The sequence below is a fragment of the Montipora capricornis genome, chromosome 14 (genome assembly GCF_036669925.1).
Source record: "Montipora capricornis isolate CH-2021 chromosome 14, ASM3666992v2, whole genome shotgun sequence".
NCBI classification, from domain to species: domain Eukaryota; kingdom Metazoa; phylum Cnidaria; class Anthozoa; order Scleractinia; family Acroporidae; genus Montipora; species Montipora capricornis.
The window spans coordinates 39,574,586-39,595,075 of NC_090896.1; the positions used below are offsets into that span (position 1 = coordinate 39,574,586).

The following is a 20,490-nucleotide window of genomic DNA, read 5'->3' on the forward strand; positions in this document are numbered from 1 at the left end:
TCTCGCGTTCAAATCGCTCTTAATTAAGCACCCATGTACTTTAACATCAGTTTTCCGTGAATACATTCCATATAATACCACCTAGTTAGATGAGTCTTACGTTAAGATAATTCTGTTCAAGAAAAACAGACTCCAAACATGCATCTCTGTTCACTAAATTAACCTGAACAGCACAGCCATATCATGTAAATACTTCATTGACCAAACGTGTTCGGCAAACATGTCTGGATATTGTCAGCATTCTTTTTCGCGTTTTATGAACCGAGACGAAGACCGAACATCGGGCTTTCGTGGAATGTCATTCTGTCTTTGAGCGCTTCTGAAATCTGGATCATTTTAATTTTCGTTTGGAAATGTCACTGCAGACCTTGTTTTTTTTTCTTTTTTGGTTTCCTAAAGTGCAGATGTGTGTTTTAAGGTTCGAGTTATTAAGGCCATCTAGTCGATTTCCAAATAACCAAAAAGTTACGTACGAAATTCCAGTTTCGTCCTGTGTTTTTTCTTTCAGATCAGTCTCTGCAGCCGTTACCTAAAACAAATAAGAGGCATTTTAGGTGGCCTTACTTAAGGCAATTTTCTTTGATGCTCACTTCGGGTGCATCTTCCGGTGATAAACTAAGGAAAGGAAAGATTTTTAGTAACGTATTTTTGCTCTCGTCTATACGTTTGCTTGCATGTTTTGAAAACGTTTTCGCATCGACGCAAGAGGTGTACAGCTTTACGCATCAGTAAACGCCAGGGCTCAGTTGGTCAAAGCACGATTTAGCTAACCGAGTGTAGTTTAGTTTCTGTTCAATAAAAACATTTCCAAAATATTTTCACCCTTAAGTTTAGACTGGAATTTTACTTAACTTTAGGGGTAAATTTTGATTTGCAAAACCTTCTCAACGAGCGAGGTAAAAACTTCGGTTAAATCCTAATTCTGGGTGCGTTAATCGGCTTCCGAACAACCGGGCCCAGGATGTTTGATATTCGTACTAGTATGGACTTGTCTAGCAATTTCTGAATTCATCGTTCGAACTGAGTTTAATGCGTTTCCTTTTAATGAAAACTTGATTTAGGGCGTTCTTTCGTTTCAGTTGTTTGGCTAGTATCTGTTATTGAGCTATATTTCACGTACATACAACAAAGCGCTTTTAGTCAGCATGCAGTATTTTTGGTTTGAGCCGGTTGGAGGGGTGGACGGACCGTTTCTCGAGTTTTGGACCAACTAAAGGGCCAATATCACTACAATTCTAGTAATAAGTTTGTTCAAATTGCGAGCCTACTTTTTATTTCACACAAATGGCCCGTGTAACACGAATGAGGTAAATTTCAAATTATTTCTTGAACGGAAAAGAAACTTGTATTATTTTATGGCGATTTCTCCTAGACATAAGTTAGCCTAATCCATTTCCTCCGCGTCATGCGCGGCCATAAACAACCACCACAGTTTTAATGCACGTTTAGTACTTTTTAGGAAAACTGCATTTTTTTTTAATGTTTAACCTTTCGAAACACATTTTGCTTCAGATCCAAATTACGTGACAGTGCCATTCGAAAACAAAACATTTGCGGGGCCTGCACGTTTTTCCTCCTGTAAACCTAAAATTTTAAGGAGACGATTTTCAGGAATTATCTGTAGACAGCAGGGTAATATTTCATGTTTGTTTCAATATCGCCAAGTAAAGCCATCATCAATGCAGAACGATTTCGTTTCTACTCTAAACTGAAACAATTGTTAGACTTATCTCTTTTCGGTGCCTCATCAGTAGTGTCACAACGTCGTTAATAATAGTATGGTATGCAAAGCAGGATAGTGTATCCGCCAAACATCTCCATCACAAATGTTAATGATCAGGTCACTCTAAAGGTTCTTTCGCTAACAAGAAAGAGAGAAGAGAAACCGCAGTCACAGAAGCGCCTAGCCATTTGTTTGAAAATATTGCACCATGGTGTCCTGTCATCATTAGCTACTAGTTCTGAGATTACACAAGTCATTCACATAGCCCAGGCAGGCTTCGCGTGCCTATGTTTGTAACGTAGTGGTGAATTTGCTTAAATAAGGTAAAAAAAAAAAAAAAAAGGTGCAACTGGCAAAGATTTTCACCGTTGCAAGTATTTCTCACCGGCTTACGCTTATTCAATGACAGCAATGCCTCTTTTCGTTTTAGTTCAGGATAATGAAAACATACCAGGAAGGAGATACCCGAGAGCTCATTGTCCAGGACTTACAGATGAATCAACGCAAGGAAGTTTCCTTTGCTGATACTACTGAGTCCAAAGGTAATGTTATTTTCTGGCTGTTAGAGGGGTTTTCCGCTAAGTGTCGAAAATAATGTTCTTTGCTGTGCAATCGGTTGGGAAATCTGTCGCCACCTTTTCAATCCAAATCGAAAAAAGTAGGAGACGTAGTCCCCGGTGTAGTGGTCTATCAACTAGCATGTGGTTATTGGGAAGGGATATACAGTTCGGGGACTACAGTAATTGGTAGAAGCTGTTGTAGCGTCCCTGCCAGCTAAATAAATAAGTCCCTTGTGCGCCCGCAATTCTTGTGCTTGACACCCTTTATATGAAATAGCTTTAAATTTCGATTAGTTCATTGCGTTCAGTCTGCGTTTGTCCTGATTGGTCAAAGTAGTTACTTTGGTTTAAATACTTTTGAAAGTGGCTCTATATGTTGCGTGCATCTGCCCTACCGAAAAACTTGACTCCGGACTAAAGACCAGAGCATGTTTTTTTTACTTAGCTTTTGCACTTTATACACATTTTACTCCTGTTTGGAAACGCAATGGATGACGCAGACCTCTGAAGTGACATGTCCTCAGAAAATAAACGCAATCTGCGCACACATAAATGAACTTCCCATTAACCTTTGCGATCGTCTGCTATCACTATCTCAGGATCACAAACGATCTCTTTAAGGTGCCCCGCGGCTATTTATGGGGTCGTGTGGTCCCTTTTCAAATTGCATTTTTGAAAAGGAAACTAGTGGACCAGTTTATTAGAAATTTCAGCCTCCGAAAGAAGAAACCTTGAATAATGTAATGGCGATTGAATTCCATCTGTAGTAAAAGGTTTTACAAAACCTTCTTTTTCAAGAAAATGCAATTAATTTTAATTTGACAGTGTAAAATGTTTTCCAAACACCTCGAAGAGGCTAGAAAACACGGAGGCTTTACTCACAGCGAATTACATTTGCCAAGCAAGCGACTTCCTAAATTTTGCCCTCCTCTCGCGTCTGACCCAATTGTCGCCTAAATGTAAAAAAGATATTTACCCTGAAGCCACCATTTTTAAGGCTGACATCATGTAAACCTTATGTGTAAAAGTTTCGGGACTTTCAAGAAATGGGCCCCGGTGAGTGGTACCAGGCGCGCTGCGAGTTGTGGGATTGAGAATTGTAATTCGTGGTCATTTGCCTTCACCGCGTAACGTTGGTTCTTTTGGTTTTCAATTTATAGTTATTATCGTAAAAAAGGGAGCTACGTTTTTTTGCCTGTGTGTTTAAAACTATCAACTGCCTATTTCCACTTAAGGCTTTATCTAGTGTACCCTAAAACCCCAAGGGTAGTGCCATTGCTTTGGTCGGAGGCACACGTTCCCTGTTTTTTTTTTTCCACCTGCTGGTTTTTAGGGGTTTTCGTGTCCAGCTTTGGTGCCTTAGTTTCTTAATTCAATGCCAATTTTATCTGTGTGTACGAAAGTTGAATAAATGGCACGGTGGTTTTGCTGGCCAACCCGCTTATATATCAATGCTGTCTTTGTCCGCGTGAGTGGTGGAGGCAACATGAATGTTAGCAATCAATAAAGATGATTGTCTGTTCTACTGCTTGCATGATCGAGAAAAGCAAACAAATTATATTATTTCGAATTACTCAAAATTTCTCGAACTGTTTTACATTCTTTTCAAATAGTGCATATACCGGGGTATTACAAATGTCCTTGCCAAGTTCGAGCGTTTTTTGTTTGGACGGTTTGGAGAATTTAGGTTGCAAAGTTGTGAACTTCTGCTTACCAAATTCTCATCGCTTCGTAAGCATCCTCATTAATTATTAGATTATTCAATGTTTTTTCGTTTTGGATTTTTACACATTAAGTTTAAATTATGTCATCCCTTTTAAAAGTGGTGGCTTCAGGGTAAATCTATTTCTCACAATTGAGTCAGACGCGAAAGGAGGGCAAAATTTAGAAGTCGCTCTTTTGGAAATCTACGGTTTGGGTTCTCATGTAACTCGATGTGAGTAAAGTCTCTCTGTTTTCTAGCCTTTTCGAGGTGTTTGGAAAAAAAAATTTCACCGCGTAAAATTAGAAATAATTGCATTTTCTTGAAAAAGAAAGTTTTGGAAAAAACTTTTACTGCAGATGGAATTCGATTCTGATCGCCAGAAAATCTAAATTATTACATTTATTCAAGGTTTCTTCTTTCGGAGGCCGAAATTTCAAAGGAAGTTTTCCTTTTTAAAAACGCAATGTAAAAAGGGACCACATGACCCCATAAATACCCGTGGGCCACCTTAATGTAACTGTAACCAAGCCATTCAATCAAAAGTCAAATACGTGAGGGATATAATTTGTATATTTTTACACTACCCGCTTTGTTGGTTTCACTTGCAAGCGTGGGTTTATATCATGTTCTGTGGTTTTTATTCAGAAGAAGCTCTACATTACCAAATAAAAAAGGAAGAGACTTGTCCGATGGCTTCTGCAATGCAAGGAAGATGTCCATTTAGTGGTACTACTGAAGGATTCAGGATGAGGCCCCAGGATCCAAAATACCTGAGATTAATGAATTGGGTGGAAGGCAAAGAAATGGTTGATACTCTTCATCAAAAGGCAACCAACGTAAGTAAAATTTAACAGGTATGAGCTTTCTCCTACTGAAAACATACACCAAAGGGGCTCAATCCCTTTGTTTTTAGAGCAATCTAGACTTCTGGACGCGTTCTTTTTGATGCGATGGCCAATAGACGTTCGGGCGAAAGCCAAGTAATGCTTTTAACTAATAGCATTATTCCCAACATAACAAAGTAACTACTTTAGATGGACATCTACAAACCCTGCACAGCCACAGTACCAGTGGAATTCGGCAAGCAATAGGCATCAAAATGGAAATGTTTTACGACTTCTAATTTGATATTTTTCACATTTTTTCCCCACAACATGACGGTAGAGAATTCATTGGTTTAGAAAGTGATCTATGAAAAGAAAGAGAAGGTTCAACCTGGCGCTAAGCTTTTATAGATTGTGCCAGTAAAAGTAACATAATATGCTACTAGCAGTGCCCATTTTTTGCCCGAATTATGTTCAATTTGTGCTCGTTTTTCCAAATTATGCCTCTTGTCCTTAAAATTATTCCTTTTGCAAAATGAGCGAAACAAGTCGAAAAAACGTATCATGATAGTGTAGCAATACTCTTTTTGCTGTCACAAGCTCCTCTTCTATTGTGTTTTGCTTTCTTCAGTTGTCTTAACGCAACTTTGTCTGGCTATATTGGCTGGTTCTGGTGTAACCTCGGGGCAAGTTATCGGGCGGCGTGGCTGACGCGATTTTTCAAACTTGCAAATGAGAGATACTGTGACCAACACCATTTAGCAACTTTCGGTCCCGTCATCTCGTCCCAGACTGCCAGCCTTCTAGGGATGTTCTCCCTCTGTTACTAATCGCGAATTCAGCTAAACGTTGAACAAAAATGGTCTCAGGCTTATCAATATCTGCCGATAATGCTCGCAGTACTTTTTTAAAATCAGCGAAAATTATGCTAGTTTCCTCAAATTATGCCAGAAATTATGCTTGCACAATCTATAAAAGCCTAAACCATTCATTAAAAGAGTTAAATCAATTCAAAGCTATTGTCCCTCAAAACGAAATGTGCCTGTTTGCAGTCCCTTTCTGGATAGTGGGAGCACAAGCAAATAGCAGGGCGAGACTGGTGAAATCTGAAGTGAATACGCTGAGGGGAGATTGGGAGAAAGGCGGGACAAAAGCCTCTCTCCAGTCTCTTTTCGGTTTTTCCTCCCTCGCTCCAGTCTCGCCACTCTGTTGCTCATCGCGCTGTTGATGGACTGCACATCTACGGTCCAAATAGGGACTGCAAGCAGTCGCAAATCTCATGTTTGTCTATATTTCTTATCCAGTGCGCGTGCTCCCAATTTATGATGTGGCTCGACATTGCGTCACAAATTGCGTGCGCAATGAGGATGCGCAATAAGGTATTCTCCGTCTTCAGTTATCTAGGCTTACCTGTTATTAATTGTTCCATTGCAGCCTCTTCACTGCACTAATGGCCGCTGTACTGGATCAGTCATGTTCCCGTATGGAGGAGAAACTCCCAAGCAGAGGCCTTATGGGGTACCAAGGGATAAGGAGGAAGTCAAGATTGATGCGCAGGACTTCTTCCAACAGTATTTCACCTCAACTAATCGGTAACTGTCGACCTAAGCTCGTTTGTGCCAGAAAACCATGTCAGTTCTTTATATATAGAGAAGTTTCCAGTCGAGTGTCGACAGTAATTCTCGTTTGGTTTTGCTTTACTTCACTCAGTAATTTTGTTGGAAAAACTCGTGCCACTTTCTCAACCAATTACAGCAAAAACAAAACCAATCATGACGTGCACGCGTTAACCTTCCCGCGCCTGGCTACGGCTGCGCGAAATTGCTTCTTATTCTGATCGGCTCATCGAACTGTTTGCGTCTGTTGGGGTCAGAGTAATTGTAAGGCTTTTGATATTACGAGAGTTTTGAAAATCGCTCTATGACCTCTATAAAACGCTTTATTGTACTTCGGAACTAAAATTCGTCTCTTATTGTCAATTATCTGGTTTTCTCCACTCAACAGATACAATTGCAGATTAGATATTATTTATGCATGAGTTGTGGTGCAGTATTATCCTTAATTGGTTGATTTTCATTTTTTTTTTTGTATGTTGGAATGTATGATAACGAGTATGGCAGCTGAGCAAATAATTACGTTATAACCAACTACATTAATGTATTGTAAATACATTAAAAGGGGGCAGAAGAATAGTATTCTGGGATTTCTTTTCGAACGCAAAGAGGCTGATATTATTGTGCTGATCACCTGTTTTTTGTTTTGTTCTGGTTTTTTTATTGGCATTTGCAGCTCCAACAGTGATAACTACCAGAATAGAATGGCTGAGGTGATGAAATCTGTGGAAGAGACTGGTACCTACCAGATGACGGAAAAGGAACTCATCTTTGCTGCCAAAACTGCGTGGAGAAATGCCCCAAGATGCATTGGGAGAATACAATGGAATAACCTACAGGTGTTACTTTAGTTAACATGTAACAACGGAAAGAGTGCTCTAGCTACCTTAACGTCGGACAAAAACCTTTTTAGCGACACATTTTGCTCGTCCTGTGCCACGTTTTTGGAAGGTCTCTAAAATGGAGTGGATGTAAATGGGATATGACAGTCATTAGAATGCAAACAAGCTGCTGATCTTAACATTGTCTAACGCTGTACATACATTTGATCTCAAATCTGCTGCAGTACAAGAAAACGGTGCAGATATTAAAGAAAGCGTTTGTGGATATCAGTCATCAAAAATTCTATAAAATGACAAGAAGATTGGCTTGAAAGATGAGGATCTGTCCTGTCAGTTGTTTTATTATTGGGATGTTCACTAATGTCATGATTAAGAAATTTGACTGCAGAAACGTTCGGTTACTAAATTTCACTTTCCCGGACCTTTTTTAGTTCTGAACGTTATGATATGATGTTGTCAACCCTTCAAGTTAAGGAATTTTTATCATGCAAGGGAAAATTCTGTTAGCACACCCATAGGTGCATTTCGAATAACTGGCCTAAGTGATTTGACAAGGGTAAGACAGACAGTAAGTAGACAGATATGCAACAGTAACTGCCATCCAAGACCATTTTTTTTTGTTCTTGTCAGGTTTTCGACGCCCGCCACGTAACGACTGCGAAAGAAATGTTCGAGGTACTTAAGAAACACTTAGAGTACGCAACGAATGGAGGAAACTTGAGATCCGTGATAACAATTTTTCCTCAAAGGAGAGAACAGCATAAAGACTTTCGCGTCTGGAATTCTCTACTTATTCAGTATGCTGGGTACAGACAGCCTGATGGTACTGTGATTGGAGATCCAGCCGGTGTGGAGTTCACGGAGGTAAATCACGTTACAATGCCGTACCTATCTTTCTCACCTGAGGTCAATGGAATGACTTCGGTTTTATTTTTGTTTTAAACAGTCTATCCAGGTGCGGATACAAACAGTTCTAACGATTTGATTGTTAAAAAGATAAATTTCTTAGAATAAAGGCGAATTTCCAAGTTGTTTTCTTGAAAGCTTTCCCACAAATGGAAAAAAAAAAAAAATAATGGTTTGCGATTTTCGGGCACAGTCACACTCAATGGAGTTTTCCAATATTCTGTCCGAATGACTCAAAACCCTGGAAATGGCTGCACTTTAGTGAATTAAATTTTTTTTTTTTTCGGGGGAAAAGCATTTTCCCGGACCCTTCGGCGCTCTTGTTATATTGGAAAACGATCACAATTTTTCCTGGATCCTCCCCTGCTATCCCATTGTAACTTAGTATTAGGTTTAGTCTACCAAAAAGGTGAGTAGCATTTACACATAAACACTTAATAGTCGGAGGTTGCTTTAAGGCATAGTAACGTCTGGAGCAAGATATAGTCCAATTTGCACAAACAATGCCTTGTTTAATTGTAACTGTTGCTGGTCACTATGACCCGTTTTTGCAGTTGTGTTTGTAGTCGCCTGGTCTTTGCCTGGAAGAGACGCTAGTGTTAGAAAAAATTATAATAAGTATATTAAAATCAACGTGATATATCTTAAAAATACGTGTTTTTGTCAAATCAAAGATTACTCTATCTTGACTTGCCTTCAGCCAGAGGCCAGATCACGAAAATCACAACTATTAAATACTTTATTGCCTACAAACATGGAAAGGAACTGTTTTAATTTTTGCATCCGATCTCGTCAGGTAATCTAGTCTTGTCGTAAATAACAGATATACACTTGTATCGTGTGCCATTTATTCGAATACTTCTCGTTTTCGTTAAGCTTTTCATCGGTAAATGGGTCTTACTGTGGTCGCGTTATATCTTTGGCACTTGTATTTGCTTTGCTTTGTTACTCAGATTTGTGAATCGCTGGGGTGGAAAGGAAAAGGTGGCAGATTTGACGTTTTGCCTATAGTGTTACAAGCCAATGGTGGGACACCCGAGTTCTTTGAAATTCCCGACAATCTCGTTCTTCGAGTGAAAATCAAACATCCAAAGTAAGTGACTATCGCTGATCAGCAGTCTCCCTTTCCTTCTTTTCTTCCTACGTCAAAGTTACCAAACCATGTTCCATCAAACACAAACAGGTACCAGAAGAGTCAGGTCTCATTAATCCGGGAAATTTCAAGCCCCCCACCCCCCCTCCGAACTTCCCGATCTCACGTCCGTAATGATTTGCCTAACCTGTTTACGATTGCCCTGGAGACGCGGTTCGTTGCACCGGCGATGCCATTTTTCTTTTCACATACAGTTGTTGGCAGAGTGCTTTCGAAAGCAGTATCCCCGAAATCGCCCAATCCAAGGCAATCAGCGATACAATCACCAAAAGCGTTATTCCGTTCAGGATCGAAACTGGTGAAATCGATACCATGTTTAACACAAAATTCCAAAAAAACTACACCGGGCCACACTTTCCCATTAGGGCCTATTGCGTTAAATTAAGCTGATGAACTCTTTACCTCTCCAGATATCCCTGGTTTGAGAAACTTGGTTTACAGTGGTATGCCCTGCCAGTGGTCGCCAACATGATGCTAGATGCAGGGGGTCTGGAGTTTACAGGCGCTCCATTCAGCGGATGGTGGGTATTTAGATTTTCCAAGAAAGGATCCTTACCCTACTCCTTAAAGAGAAGTTCTCAGCAAGTTGTGCCCCCCTCCCCCCCGGGGTTTTCGGAATCCAGTTAAATTCTACTGCTCTGTGGGGTGGGCTGAGAATAACTTCCAACGGTTTGAATTCTCTGCCAGAAAAAAATAACTGACATGCAAATTATGTGAACTGAGAACTAGAGATTAATTATAACGGGTGAAGGATTCTCGCAGCATCTAGCAGCCCTTTTACATTACGGTTTATGAAGGGAAGAGTAAAAGGAGAAAACGGGGCCACTGTTGTCACTAGAAATTCGCCTTTTCACTCTTTAAACCACAATTTCAAATTGTGTATTCTCCTTACTGTTTTCTTCTTTCTTTTTTGATGTGTTAGTAGGGGAAGTATAGTTAACCATGGAGACATTTTATCGTTCCTTATCTTTTACTTTTTTTCCAGCAAAAGCGGTCTGTTTAGTGAATTAGAAATTGACAAAGAAATGTGAAGCAATCGTTATGGTGTCATAATTAATCAACTGATTTCACTTCGCATTTCAGGTACATGGTGACAGAAATTGGAGCCCGCGATCTGGGTGATCAGCAACGCTACAACATGTTGGAGGTATGCGAGATATGGAGTCCTGTAACGATGTAATATCTTTAGACCTCAGTTCTTTTGCCTTCCAAAAAGTCCAGATCGAGTCAGAAAATGAAATTAAGACTACGAATGAGACTAAGTAAAATAAAGTAAGGTTAATCATAATTGGAGTTTAAAAACAGCAAGTCAGGCCAGGTAATATATGTTTTCTTCTTGACTGGAAATATTGATATGAAAGCCAGGGGCGTAGCCAGGATTTTTAGAAGGAGGGGAGGGTAGGGGTGGTCATATTGTGTCAACTGGAGGGTAATCGCGTCTACGTCACCTGAATATTGTAGGTTGTTTGCTTTAAAAATGTTTACAGGGGGAGGGGGGGGGGGGGAGTGTCACAGGCACCTCAGGAACTCCCATCTTTTTATTACTAACACTGCGGCAAGATGCCATGAGTAAGGGATGCAAAAAGCAAATCGTTCTTTTTTCGTTTACGTTCTGTTGTTTTTGTTAGGTGATAGCCAATAAGATGGAGTTAGACACCAGGAGTAATGCATCCCTGTGGAAAGATTTTGCATTGGTAGAACTCAACTATGCTGTCATGTACAGTTTCCAGGTAAGGAAGACATATTTATGGTATACTGAATTGGGTGAATTTCATTCTGACCTTAGAAGTCTCAAAATTGAGCTATCATCTACACCAATTTTAAGTGGCAGGCTGCGGTCACCTCAAAGGTACAGAAGCATTTAAAACTAGAATGCTTTTATGTCAAATGCGCTGATCTTTATAGGGCTCCCTGTTTGGTTTCTCTTAGACCGAAATCGGGCGCTAACTAAGGCTATTGCAATAAAATGAATTACTGCTCATTTTCAGCGATAATCGAGAAGCAATGCTTCAAAATGATGCTTTAAAATGTATGTTTCTTTAGGAGGCTGGTGTTACAATAGCTGATCACCATTCCACCTCGGAGTCCTTCATAAAACATATGAAGAAAGAGGTGAGTGATTGCTGAGCAGTCTTCTGTTACAGTCTGCATATTAGCGTGTCTCGATTATATAGAGCGATGCAGATGCCATTTTGTATTTTAGCCCAACTAACATCGTTTGTTGTAAATTTTGCGATAGATGAAGTTGCGAGGTGGCTGTCCAGCGGACTGGGTGTGGATAGTTCCTCCAATGTCAGGCAGTGCTACGCAAGTTTTTCACCAGGTGCATTTATAAATTTCCTTTGCTTGAAAATAATTATATCGTAGTTTCAATGTGGTAGTTTCGTATTTTCCATGTTTCCTCTATTTCTCTAACGCCATACAATTTTGGATTTTTTTGATACAGGAAATGTTGAATTACGTTTTGAAACCTTGCTATGGATATCAGGTAATTGATGGGGCCAACTTTTTTGGGACCTCGTGTCCGTCAGTTTTGCCCCTCATCTAGTCGCCACGCTTTTTCTTTTGTCTCTTAATATGTAATTATAATGTTTGCGAGCTAGATGAAAGTATCTGAATAAATTATCGTCTTCCATGAACTCATTTAGGCGAGGTGTATTATTAGTGCACTTATAGTACAATTTATTTTAACTATAACAATTAAATCTGAACTTATTCCATATTTTGGCGAAACGTGTGTCAACGTGCGCTCTGTGATTATAGCCATTTTGCCAGTTTTCTGGGCGTTTATTTCGCCGGAGGAGGGGGAGGGTCTGATGAAAAATTGCTTGGGATTTATTTTGTATGGCGAAGGGGGGTGTTACAAATTTTTTGATGAACTTTTTTTTCGGTTATAAAGAAATACAGCACATAAGTTATCAGTCGGGTGGCTTAGTGGTTATCAACGGCGCCTCCCACCTGTACGACCCAGGTTCAACCCTGGCCTCGAGGTCGTATGTGGGCTGAGTTTCAGTCGATCTCAATATGACTCCGAGGGTTTTTCTCCGGGTACTCCGGTTTTCCTCTCTCATCAAAATCGACTCTAGATCAATAGCATCCGGGCGGATACCCTCGTATAGGGATAACCTCTAGTATCTCTCCCTTTCATTGTATTGAATGAATAAAGTTGGTATAAACGCAAACCCTTTTGATTGTTTTTCATTTTTTCATTTTTTATTGGACTTTTGTTGCGCTTTGAACCAGCACTTACGAGCTCGAATGAAGAACAACATACATGTATAACTTGATGAATTGGGTCATAGCTGGGCCTTAGGATAGAACAAAGCAGGAGCTGTTATGTCAAAAATCAACCAATAGTTTTGCTTTTACCTGAAACAGATCTCACCCTGGAAGGTTCACAGTGGAAAGAAAATATCATTTAAGGCAGTATCGAGGTGGGTTAATTAACATGGCCAAAACAGTTGTTATCCTAACTGGTTTATGACAACAAATGCATTTGGGCGGAAAAACATAATTAGTTCTGGGATTGCGCCAAAGTCAAGGCCAGATAGGTATTGAGATTGGTCGTGCTCCTGATTGGTTGAAAACCAGGCTGTTTGCTTTGGTTGGGTAGGACAACACAATTCAACAGCTGATGTTTTTTTATCCCTCTTCTCTGTTCCCACTGTTCAGATTTTATCTCAGGCTGACAATGGGCTGTGTTCCCACTTAAGGCTGTTCTTTTTTTTCAGAACAAGATTCTGAATTCGCCTTTTTTGTCTCCTTTACAGAGCTGTGCGTTTCGCCGCTTTTCTAATGAGGAAAGTGCTGTCCAAACGTAAGAAGGCTACAATTCTGTTTGCTACGGAAACTGGCAAATCAGAGGGATTTGCTCGTAATTTGGCCAAGCTCATGGGGCACACCTTCGATGCCAAGGTTTGTCTTTATGATTAACAAGAAGATTTTTCTCTGCTGAGTCAAGCTAAGATTTGAATGCATAATGCTACTCAATCTGCGAGACAAGGATGGTTTTTACCAAGTGGTTGCCTAGCAACTAATCAGTTATGTTGCGCATCTAAGCCGTCGTATTTTACTTAATGTTGCTCTCCACTATATACCCGGAAAACACACACAAAGCTGTAGGCATGGGCCTGTTGATCAGCCAGGCTCACGATACAATTTTATGCACTTCCACCTCTATAATAGTTGAGAAACTGAAGGAACCATAGCCGGACACTTAAACCCATTAATTTTAAAGAAACATACCAATAACAGAAAAAAAATGGGACTGTGTATCCCGATTACTGCTATGGGGCAACCTTCGGGGCTTTAAGGTTTTTATTCTTACATTGCAAACTAAACTTCGGATTACAATCGAAGGCGGCGAGGCTGACCGTAGAATGACCTCGATCACTAAAACCGTCACTATTCAAACTCATTACCCCACTATCCTCTGCGCGTTACACTCGTGCCCGGTTCTCAGTACCGTGGGGGTAAAATGTCAAATTACACCATCTGTTAGTACTTGGTTCGATGGATGTTCCACTAATCGTTGAAGGTATCTCACCAGGTTCTGTGCATGGACGAGTACGAACATGCGCAGCTTACCCAAGAGACCCTCTTGTTTGTGGTCACAAGTACTTTCGGCAACGGAGAATCTCCGGAGAATGGAACAAGCTTCACTAGCTACTTGGAAAGGATGAAGAACAGCATCGATGCAAGGCCTTTGAAAAACATGAGGTAGGGGAAAAGTTTGCTATTTTTATCAAGCGCACAACCATGAGAAGAATATTGGTTCAGAGGCAGTCTTATGATAGAATCTAATAATAAAAATAAAAATAAAAATAAAAATAAAAATAAAAATAATCATAATAATAATAATAATAATAATAATAATAATAATAATAATAATAATAATAATAATAATACACCCTAAACATAGCAAGGGCATTCAAGGTTTCGACGAGTTATTAAGGGATATAAACTCTTGTTCCTTTCTCAAATGTTGGTTCGTTAGTTATTACCAATTGGTTTGTAAATAGGTTTAACAGTAGGGATTGTTACACAATAGTGCCTTTTCCTACTTATATTTGTAAGCATACTTACGTACTACATACTGCATAATAATACCACCACGTATAGGACTCTTGCGCATGTGCTATCGGGTTTCTCCGATTTGGCCCAGTCTAAATACCTGGAGAGACACAACGCAGTACTAAAAGTCCTCTTCAGTTCCTCCTTGGTATTCGCCTGCAGTGCCCAAAGCAATCTACGAGTCACCTGAGACTCTAGCGATTTGGTTTGTATCAGCTTATGCCGAGCATAAACAAGGTCAAGTTCGTCAAGGCGAACAGAGTGGACGCTCGATTTTTGGACCACAAGTGTAAGAAGTGGTGAGCTGTATAGATGTCCTGTCCATGGATAGAGCATTGGGAAAAAAAGTCCGAGGAGAAGACGGCTAAGTACGGGCCTTTGCAATTCGAGCTGAGGAAGCAGTACCCTGGCTATGACGTTGAAAAACGTAACATCATCATTGACGTGCTAGGGGATTGTCAAGGAGACTAAACCTGACAATGAGGGGGTTTTTCGTTAATAGTTCCTTTAGACTGCATAGGTTACGCTGTGCTCCCTATATATGTTATTCTATTTTAGCACCCATAAATTTATCAACTCCATAATAATAATAGTGACCTTATACAATAGCGCACACGTCTAGTTGCACGTGCGCTTCACAAAAACAATAAAATAAGTAAACTAAAACAATAAAAATTAACTAATAAGATAAAATTAAATCTAATAAAGGACATAATTACCTTTAATAAATTTAACAAAACGAAAAGTGTTAAGTTTCCTCTTAAATGATTTAACTGTGCTGGAATTTTATATATGGAAAGGAAGGTTGTTCCAAATCCTCGGGGCGGACACATGTACAGCCCTGTCAGACAGTGTCCACATATATCGTATAATTTCAGACATCGGTTGTGTCAGCAAGTGTTGAGATCTCGAGCTCGGGGGAAGCAGGAGATCCGCCAAGTATTGATGACAGAGACCTGTGAGAGCCTTTTATACAAAAAGAAGATGCTTGAACACGATACGATACGAGATGATAAACCCAAGGCTTACCAATTGAATTTATTTATTTCGTATCGGATGTGTGTGTTTACAGTATATCAAGATGAAAAAGTAATTAACTATCGAAGTCGAAAGAAACCTAGATCGAGCTAACACTATGTTTTCGTCTGAATCAAAAATTGACTCTCCCCCCCCCTCCCCTCCCCTTTGCTTGCCAAAGCATATTTTGACTTTGTAAGCTCTGCAATAAGCTAAGAGATTGTAGTCGGTTGAAAGGTCTTTCCACCTTGGGTTTGCTTGTCTGGCCCATATTCCTCCAAAAAAAAAAAAAAAGCCAACAACAACAACAACAACAACAACAAATTTGAACACCATTTAACATTCACAGTGTTTGTTCTTTGCAGATATTCAGTATTTGGGCTCGGATCCAGACTCTACCCTAATTTCTGTGCCTTCGGCCACTATGTGGATAAGCACCTGAAAGACCTTGGAGCTCAGAAAATTCTCGCCATAGGTGAAGGGGATGAACAAAATGGCCAGGAAGAGTCGTTCAAGGAGTGGACCAAGAATGTGTTTAAGGTATCTCAGCAAAAAGCAAGAAATCTTAATCAAAAACCCACACGGGCACAAAAAGGCATTGAAATGAAAAGGTCTGTCAGAAAAAAAAAAAAAATGAATGGTTGGAGTAGTCGAGTCTTTTGATGTAGCAAACGGGGCTTTCTCTGGATTTCTAGGTTCATGTTTGATATCCACTGACGTTTTCATCAGCTCGTGAAGTGATATTACGTCATTTACTGCCTTTAAGTGGTTAATTTTACATTAATGCATGCTTAGCGAGATTACACCAGGCTTCATCGCCCTTATACGCAACCTGGCATTTAGTATAGCAACCTGAATAAACCAATAATCACAGCATGACAGGTGTTGTTTGCTATTGCGGCAGCAGATGATCAAGATGCGTATAAAAGACCTTGTGCAAACTCGTTTCGTCCACGAGATCTTCACCGAGTCGCTTTGAGTTTCACTGCTGGTAACCAGTCCCAGCAGAAGCCCCTGGTCATCCGATAACTTAGGAAAATAGCCACTAAGGGTATCCATCTGATATCGTTATTATTTTTAGGCGGCTTGCGATTCGTTCGGTGTGAATGACGAAGCTGCAAGTAAGGTGGTCAGTGAATCATTGAAAAAGATGGTTACTGGTTGGAGTCCTGGACTTTACCGTTGGGTGAACGAGAGGAGATCACCAAACGACCTGTTTTCAAGTAAGTCTGTTGGTGAAAAACAAAATGATGATGATGATCATGATGATGATGCCGCTGCTGCTGATAATAATAATATTTGTAATAGTTTTAAAAAAGCCTACATCTTGTTGAGTGGAGTTCAATTAGTTTTCGTAAGGGAAAATCAAAGTTATTGCTGGCGAAACAGCAAGGAGGGAAATAACGCGATGTACCATTTGCCTAATTTTCACGCGCCAAGCACGGTAGAATGAATTACGTGCGACAAAGATTGATGGATTTGTTGAGGAAGTGCCAGGACGTTTCTCTAAATAATTGACAAAAGAGAGTAAAGAAAAAAACAAATTGTTTCTTTGTTTACTTGAGAGGATCTAATCTAGGAAACAATACGTACTCTTAGCTTAATGGCTACGTTTGTCCTAACTACAATCTTGGACAAAACTCATTGGGAAAATGTGAGGCTCTAATTTGTCTGTGTGATAAAAATTAATATCTCGCTACTTTGCCCCCTCCCCCCATTTCAATGTTGGTTAAAAAAACGGCCAAAGGCTTGCACAGTATTTTGCATCACATTATCAACATTGGTATGGGGGAGGGGGGGGGGGGACGGGGGAGGACAATATACTTTGTGAGTGCATGTCAAAGGTTGCTTAAGATAGGATTCTTCTCAAGAGTTTTGTCCAAGATTGTAGTTTGGATTTACAAAACATCTGACACGATTTACAATTGAAATCCTCAAATTTCCGTCCTGCTTTGATGTATAGATCTTTCCAAGGTGTACAACAAGACGGTCTGCCCTGCAACGGTCATCTCAGTAAGTGAGCTCCAATCAGAACCATCAAGGTAGGTCACTTTAGATTCCATAATGCAATTGGATTGAGTTTTGATCGGATTAGTGGGATATCAGGATATCAGCAATTATACCACGCCCGAGAAATGCCTGAGAAGTAGCGGGCAATGATTCATTTTCTGGTTGACCTCGCAGCGTGAATTAATTCTAGCAATATTTGTTGGTTTTTATTAAAGGAAACATTCATTCCACTTGTAGATAGATATAGCCAACTCACCGCTACGCACTGTCGGCCAAATGTCCGCTGTTGTATTAAATGACGCTTGTTCCACAATGTTAATTACTTAATTAGTTAGTTAATTAACAGACGAAGCCTTGAACCAACTATACGGTAATTAGTAGAAACCGAGAACAAGATGTGGTCAGTTATACACGAGCATAAGACGTCATTTGAAAGAGACTGCTCCCTAGAGTAAAATCACGTGTTCTGAAATGGGAGAACAAAACGTACTAGCCAAAGAGGTCTATTCCATTGAAGTGACTCATTTCAAGCTAGTTGGTTCGTGAGCATGGAAGTTTTCCTCGCAGGCGCTGCCAGGCAGGTTGTTGAAAATTAGACCGCCAAGAAGTCAGGATACTAATCTATCTAAATTTGATGGCAGCTTACCGAGAAATGATTACCGATGACTAATGATAGGAACTGGGGAAGAAATCGAAGGTGGCGATGTGTTTTACTTGCCTGGGGCAGGAATAGTCTGGGACATTAAGCGACCTTGTATTTTATATATATATATATGTTCTATGGTCTTCTTAAGGAAGGCAATAGAGGTTTTGCACGGCAGCCATGTTGCATGGCAGGAACAATAGATTCTTTTTCCTATGGGAATAAATGTTCTTTCTAATGCAAAACATTTTCATTGTTCCTGCCATGCAACATGGCTGCCGTGCAAAACCTCTATACATGACTATGTTCAGTATCTTAAGCTGCTATCCTTTCTCGCAGTCGCTCAACTGTTCTGGTTAAACTGGCAACCGGCAAAAGAAAAGATCTGGCTTTTGAACCGGGAGATCACGTGGCCATTTTCCCTTCCAACAAAGCCAGTCTAGTGCAGGAATTGATTGACATGATGCACGGAAAACCTGATCCAAACCGGCCAATCAGGATTGAAGTCGCGCGAGAGGATTCAGGTAATTCATTTCATTTGTAGGCGTCAGTTGTGATAACAAAGTTGAGAATCTTAAACCAATAAAGATAAAACTTGGCTAAAAAAAAAGCCTTTTTCCTGTGCGTAGCTAAAGCTGGTGGAGGGAAAGTCTGGGAGCCGTTCAATCGTCTCCCTGTGGGCTGCACGTTAAAAGAGGCGCTGACAAGATACCTTGACATCACAAGTGTTCCAACGCCGCAGATGCTAAGCTACTTGGCAAAGCTGGTACGTTTAATAGACAGTATTAATTGATAGCATGTGTCACGACGAAATATTTATATTAACCAGTGCGTTTTGAAGGTTCCTCCGCTCTACAGTCAACATCAGGTTAACATATTTTTTTCCCTTTTTACAGGCAACAAGCCCACTGGAAAAAATGCAACTTGAAACACTGGGCAAGGTAAACACAAACTTACAACAGAAAACGAATTCCCAATTACGCTGTAGCTGATGAACGGGTCAAGGCATATACTCTCAAGTGTTATCGACTGAGATGAAAATGCGGTAGCTCTTGTAATTTTTGCGTTGTACTTTCGATAACTGATTTTTAATTTGCTTCTCATCCAGGGTGGATCTCGGTACAAGAACTGGGCCCTAAACAAAGAATGCAACGTTATCGAGACTATGCAGGAGTTTCCATCGGTTCAAGTTACCGCTGACTTGTTGTTAACGCAGCTTTCAACTCTTCAACCAGTGAGTTTCCATTTCCCATTTTCGGGATTGATTGATTGGTTGATTGGTTTTCTTGCTTATTGGTAGTTCATTCCTTGATGAACGTGTTGGAGATCTTCCTTTTCACAAGATTTTCCTACTGAACAAATCAACAAGCAAAGCAAAAATGCCGTTATGGAATAACTATTAGTGAGCGCAACCCTGTATTTAACGTCTTACTTGTTACTTGAGTTTCTCGTTTCTAGATGGTATTGATAAATGACTACCGCCCTGCAACAGCCACAACAAAAATATGTTCATTTGACTCCGAAAGTTTTATTCGATCGTGTTTCTGCTATGCTTGGAAAGAGGAGATTTAAATTAGGAAGGAAAGAAAATTCCTTGTAAAGTCATTTATTATTATTATTATTATTATTATTATTATTATTATTATTATTATTATTATTATTATTATTGTTATTGTTATTATTATTATCTGCAGAGATTCTACTCAATATCGTCGTCCCCTGATGTCCATTCAAACGAAATCCACGTTACAGCTGCGGTAGTTGAATACAACAAGAGAGGTAAGTGGAAACAAATCCAGTACACTGTTTAATAACAAAACATTGACGAACTAATATTGTTTTTAATATTGTTTAGCGACCATTCTTTCATATTTTGAATTTAGTGGTGGAAATTAGAATCTCAGTCTTCAGCGTTTCCTCAACACCGTGTCGCTCTCGTCACTTTACATAATTAATTCTTTCGATTTCGTCTATCACTCTCTCCACAAACGATCGTTTATCCCAGACTTTTGAATGACATCAGCCGTCGCCTACTTCGTAGAGCTTGCCTCCCACTGTACACTGTTGACTGTGATCGTTTTGTTTTCGCAGGTGGCGAGGGTCCGCTTCACCATGGGGTGTGCTCCAAGTGGCTTCAAGGATTGAGACGTGGGGAAACCATACCTTGTTACATCAGACAGTGAGTTTATTCTTTTCAGGCTATCGTTGTTGTTATTTTTCTGTGGGACTGATCGGTTATAACGGTGAATTTAGAAGGTTTTTATTTGTTTGCTGCGGGTCCCGCCTTTCTCCTCAACAACACTTTGTTCAAATATACAAGACAGGGGGCCGCAGTTGTGATTGATTTGAAATTTGGCGCTATCGTACAAGCACAAACCCTTCACGGCCCCCTACCCACTAACGGACTCGTGTCAGAAAACG

The 20,490-nt window shown here is 40.0% G+C and overlaps 1 protein-coding gene across 2 annotated transcripts in view; it reads left to right on the forward strand.

Moving 5' to 3' along the window:
- LOC138032604 (nitric oxide synthase 1-like) overlaps positions 1-20,490 on the forward strand; it is a 34,987-nt gene that overhangs the window by 9,157 nt on the left and 5,340 nt on the right. The window contains exons 3-26 of one of the 2 annotated variants that reach the window (XM_068880312.1): positions 2,154-2,265; positions 4,637-4,824; positions 6,247-6,404; positions 7,102-7,264; positions 7,898-8,131; positions 9,127-9,266; positions 9,737-9,847; positions 10,410-10,473; positions 10,955-11,056; positions 11,370-11,438; positions 11,566-11,649; positions 11,773-11,814; positions 12,705-12,760; positions 13,097-13,241; positions 13,876-14,045; positions 15,782-15,956; positions 16,498-16,639; positions 17,380-17,458; positions 18,409-18,593; positions 18,699-18,835; positions 18,966-19,010; positions 19,178-19,303; positions 19,764-19,848; positions 20,161-20,248. In XM_068880312.1, coding sequence (XP_068736413.1) covers positions 2,163-2,265; positions 4,637-4,824; positions 6,247-6,404; positions 7,102-7,264; positions 7,898-8,131; positions 9,127-9,266; positions 9,737-9,847; positions 10,410-10,473; positions 10,955-11,056; positions 11,370-11,438; positions 11,566-11,649; positions 11,773-11,814; positions 12,705-12,760; positions 13,097-13,241; positions 13,876-14,045; positions 15,782-15,956; positions 16,498-16,639; positions 17,380-17,458; positions 18,409-18,593; positions 18,699-18,835; positions 18,966-19,010; positions 19,178-19,303; positions 19,764-19,848; positions 20,161-20,248 — 2,891 coding nt within the window. In that variant the 5' untranslated portion in view covers positions 2,154-2,162. Of the gene's footprint in view, positions 1-2,153; positions 2,266-4,633; positions 4,825-6,246; positions 6,405-7,101; positions 7,265-7,897; positions 8,132-9,126; positions 9,267-9,736; positions 9,848-10,409; positions 10,474-10,954; positions 11,057-11,369; positions 11,439-11,565; positions 11,650-11,772; positions 11,815-12,704; positions 12,761-13,096; positions 13,242-13,875; positions 14,046-15,781; positions 15,957-16,497; positions 16,640-17,379; positions 17,459-18,408; positions 18,594-18,698; positions 18,836-18,965; positions 19,011-19,177; positions 19,304-19,763; positions 19,849-20,160; positions 20,249-20,490 lie in introns of both variants that reach the window. The other variant, XM_068880311.1, reaches the window with a different exon arrangement.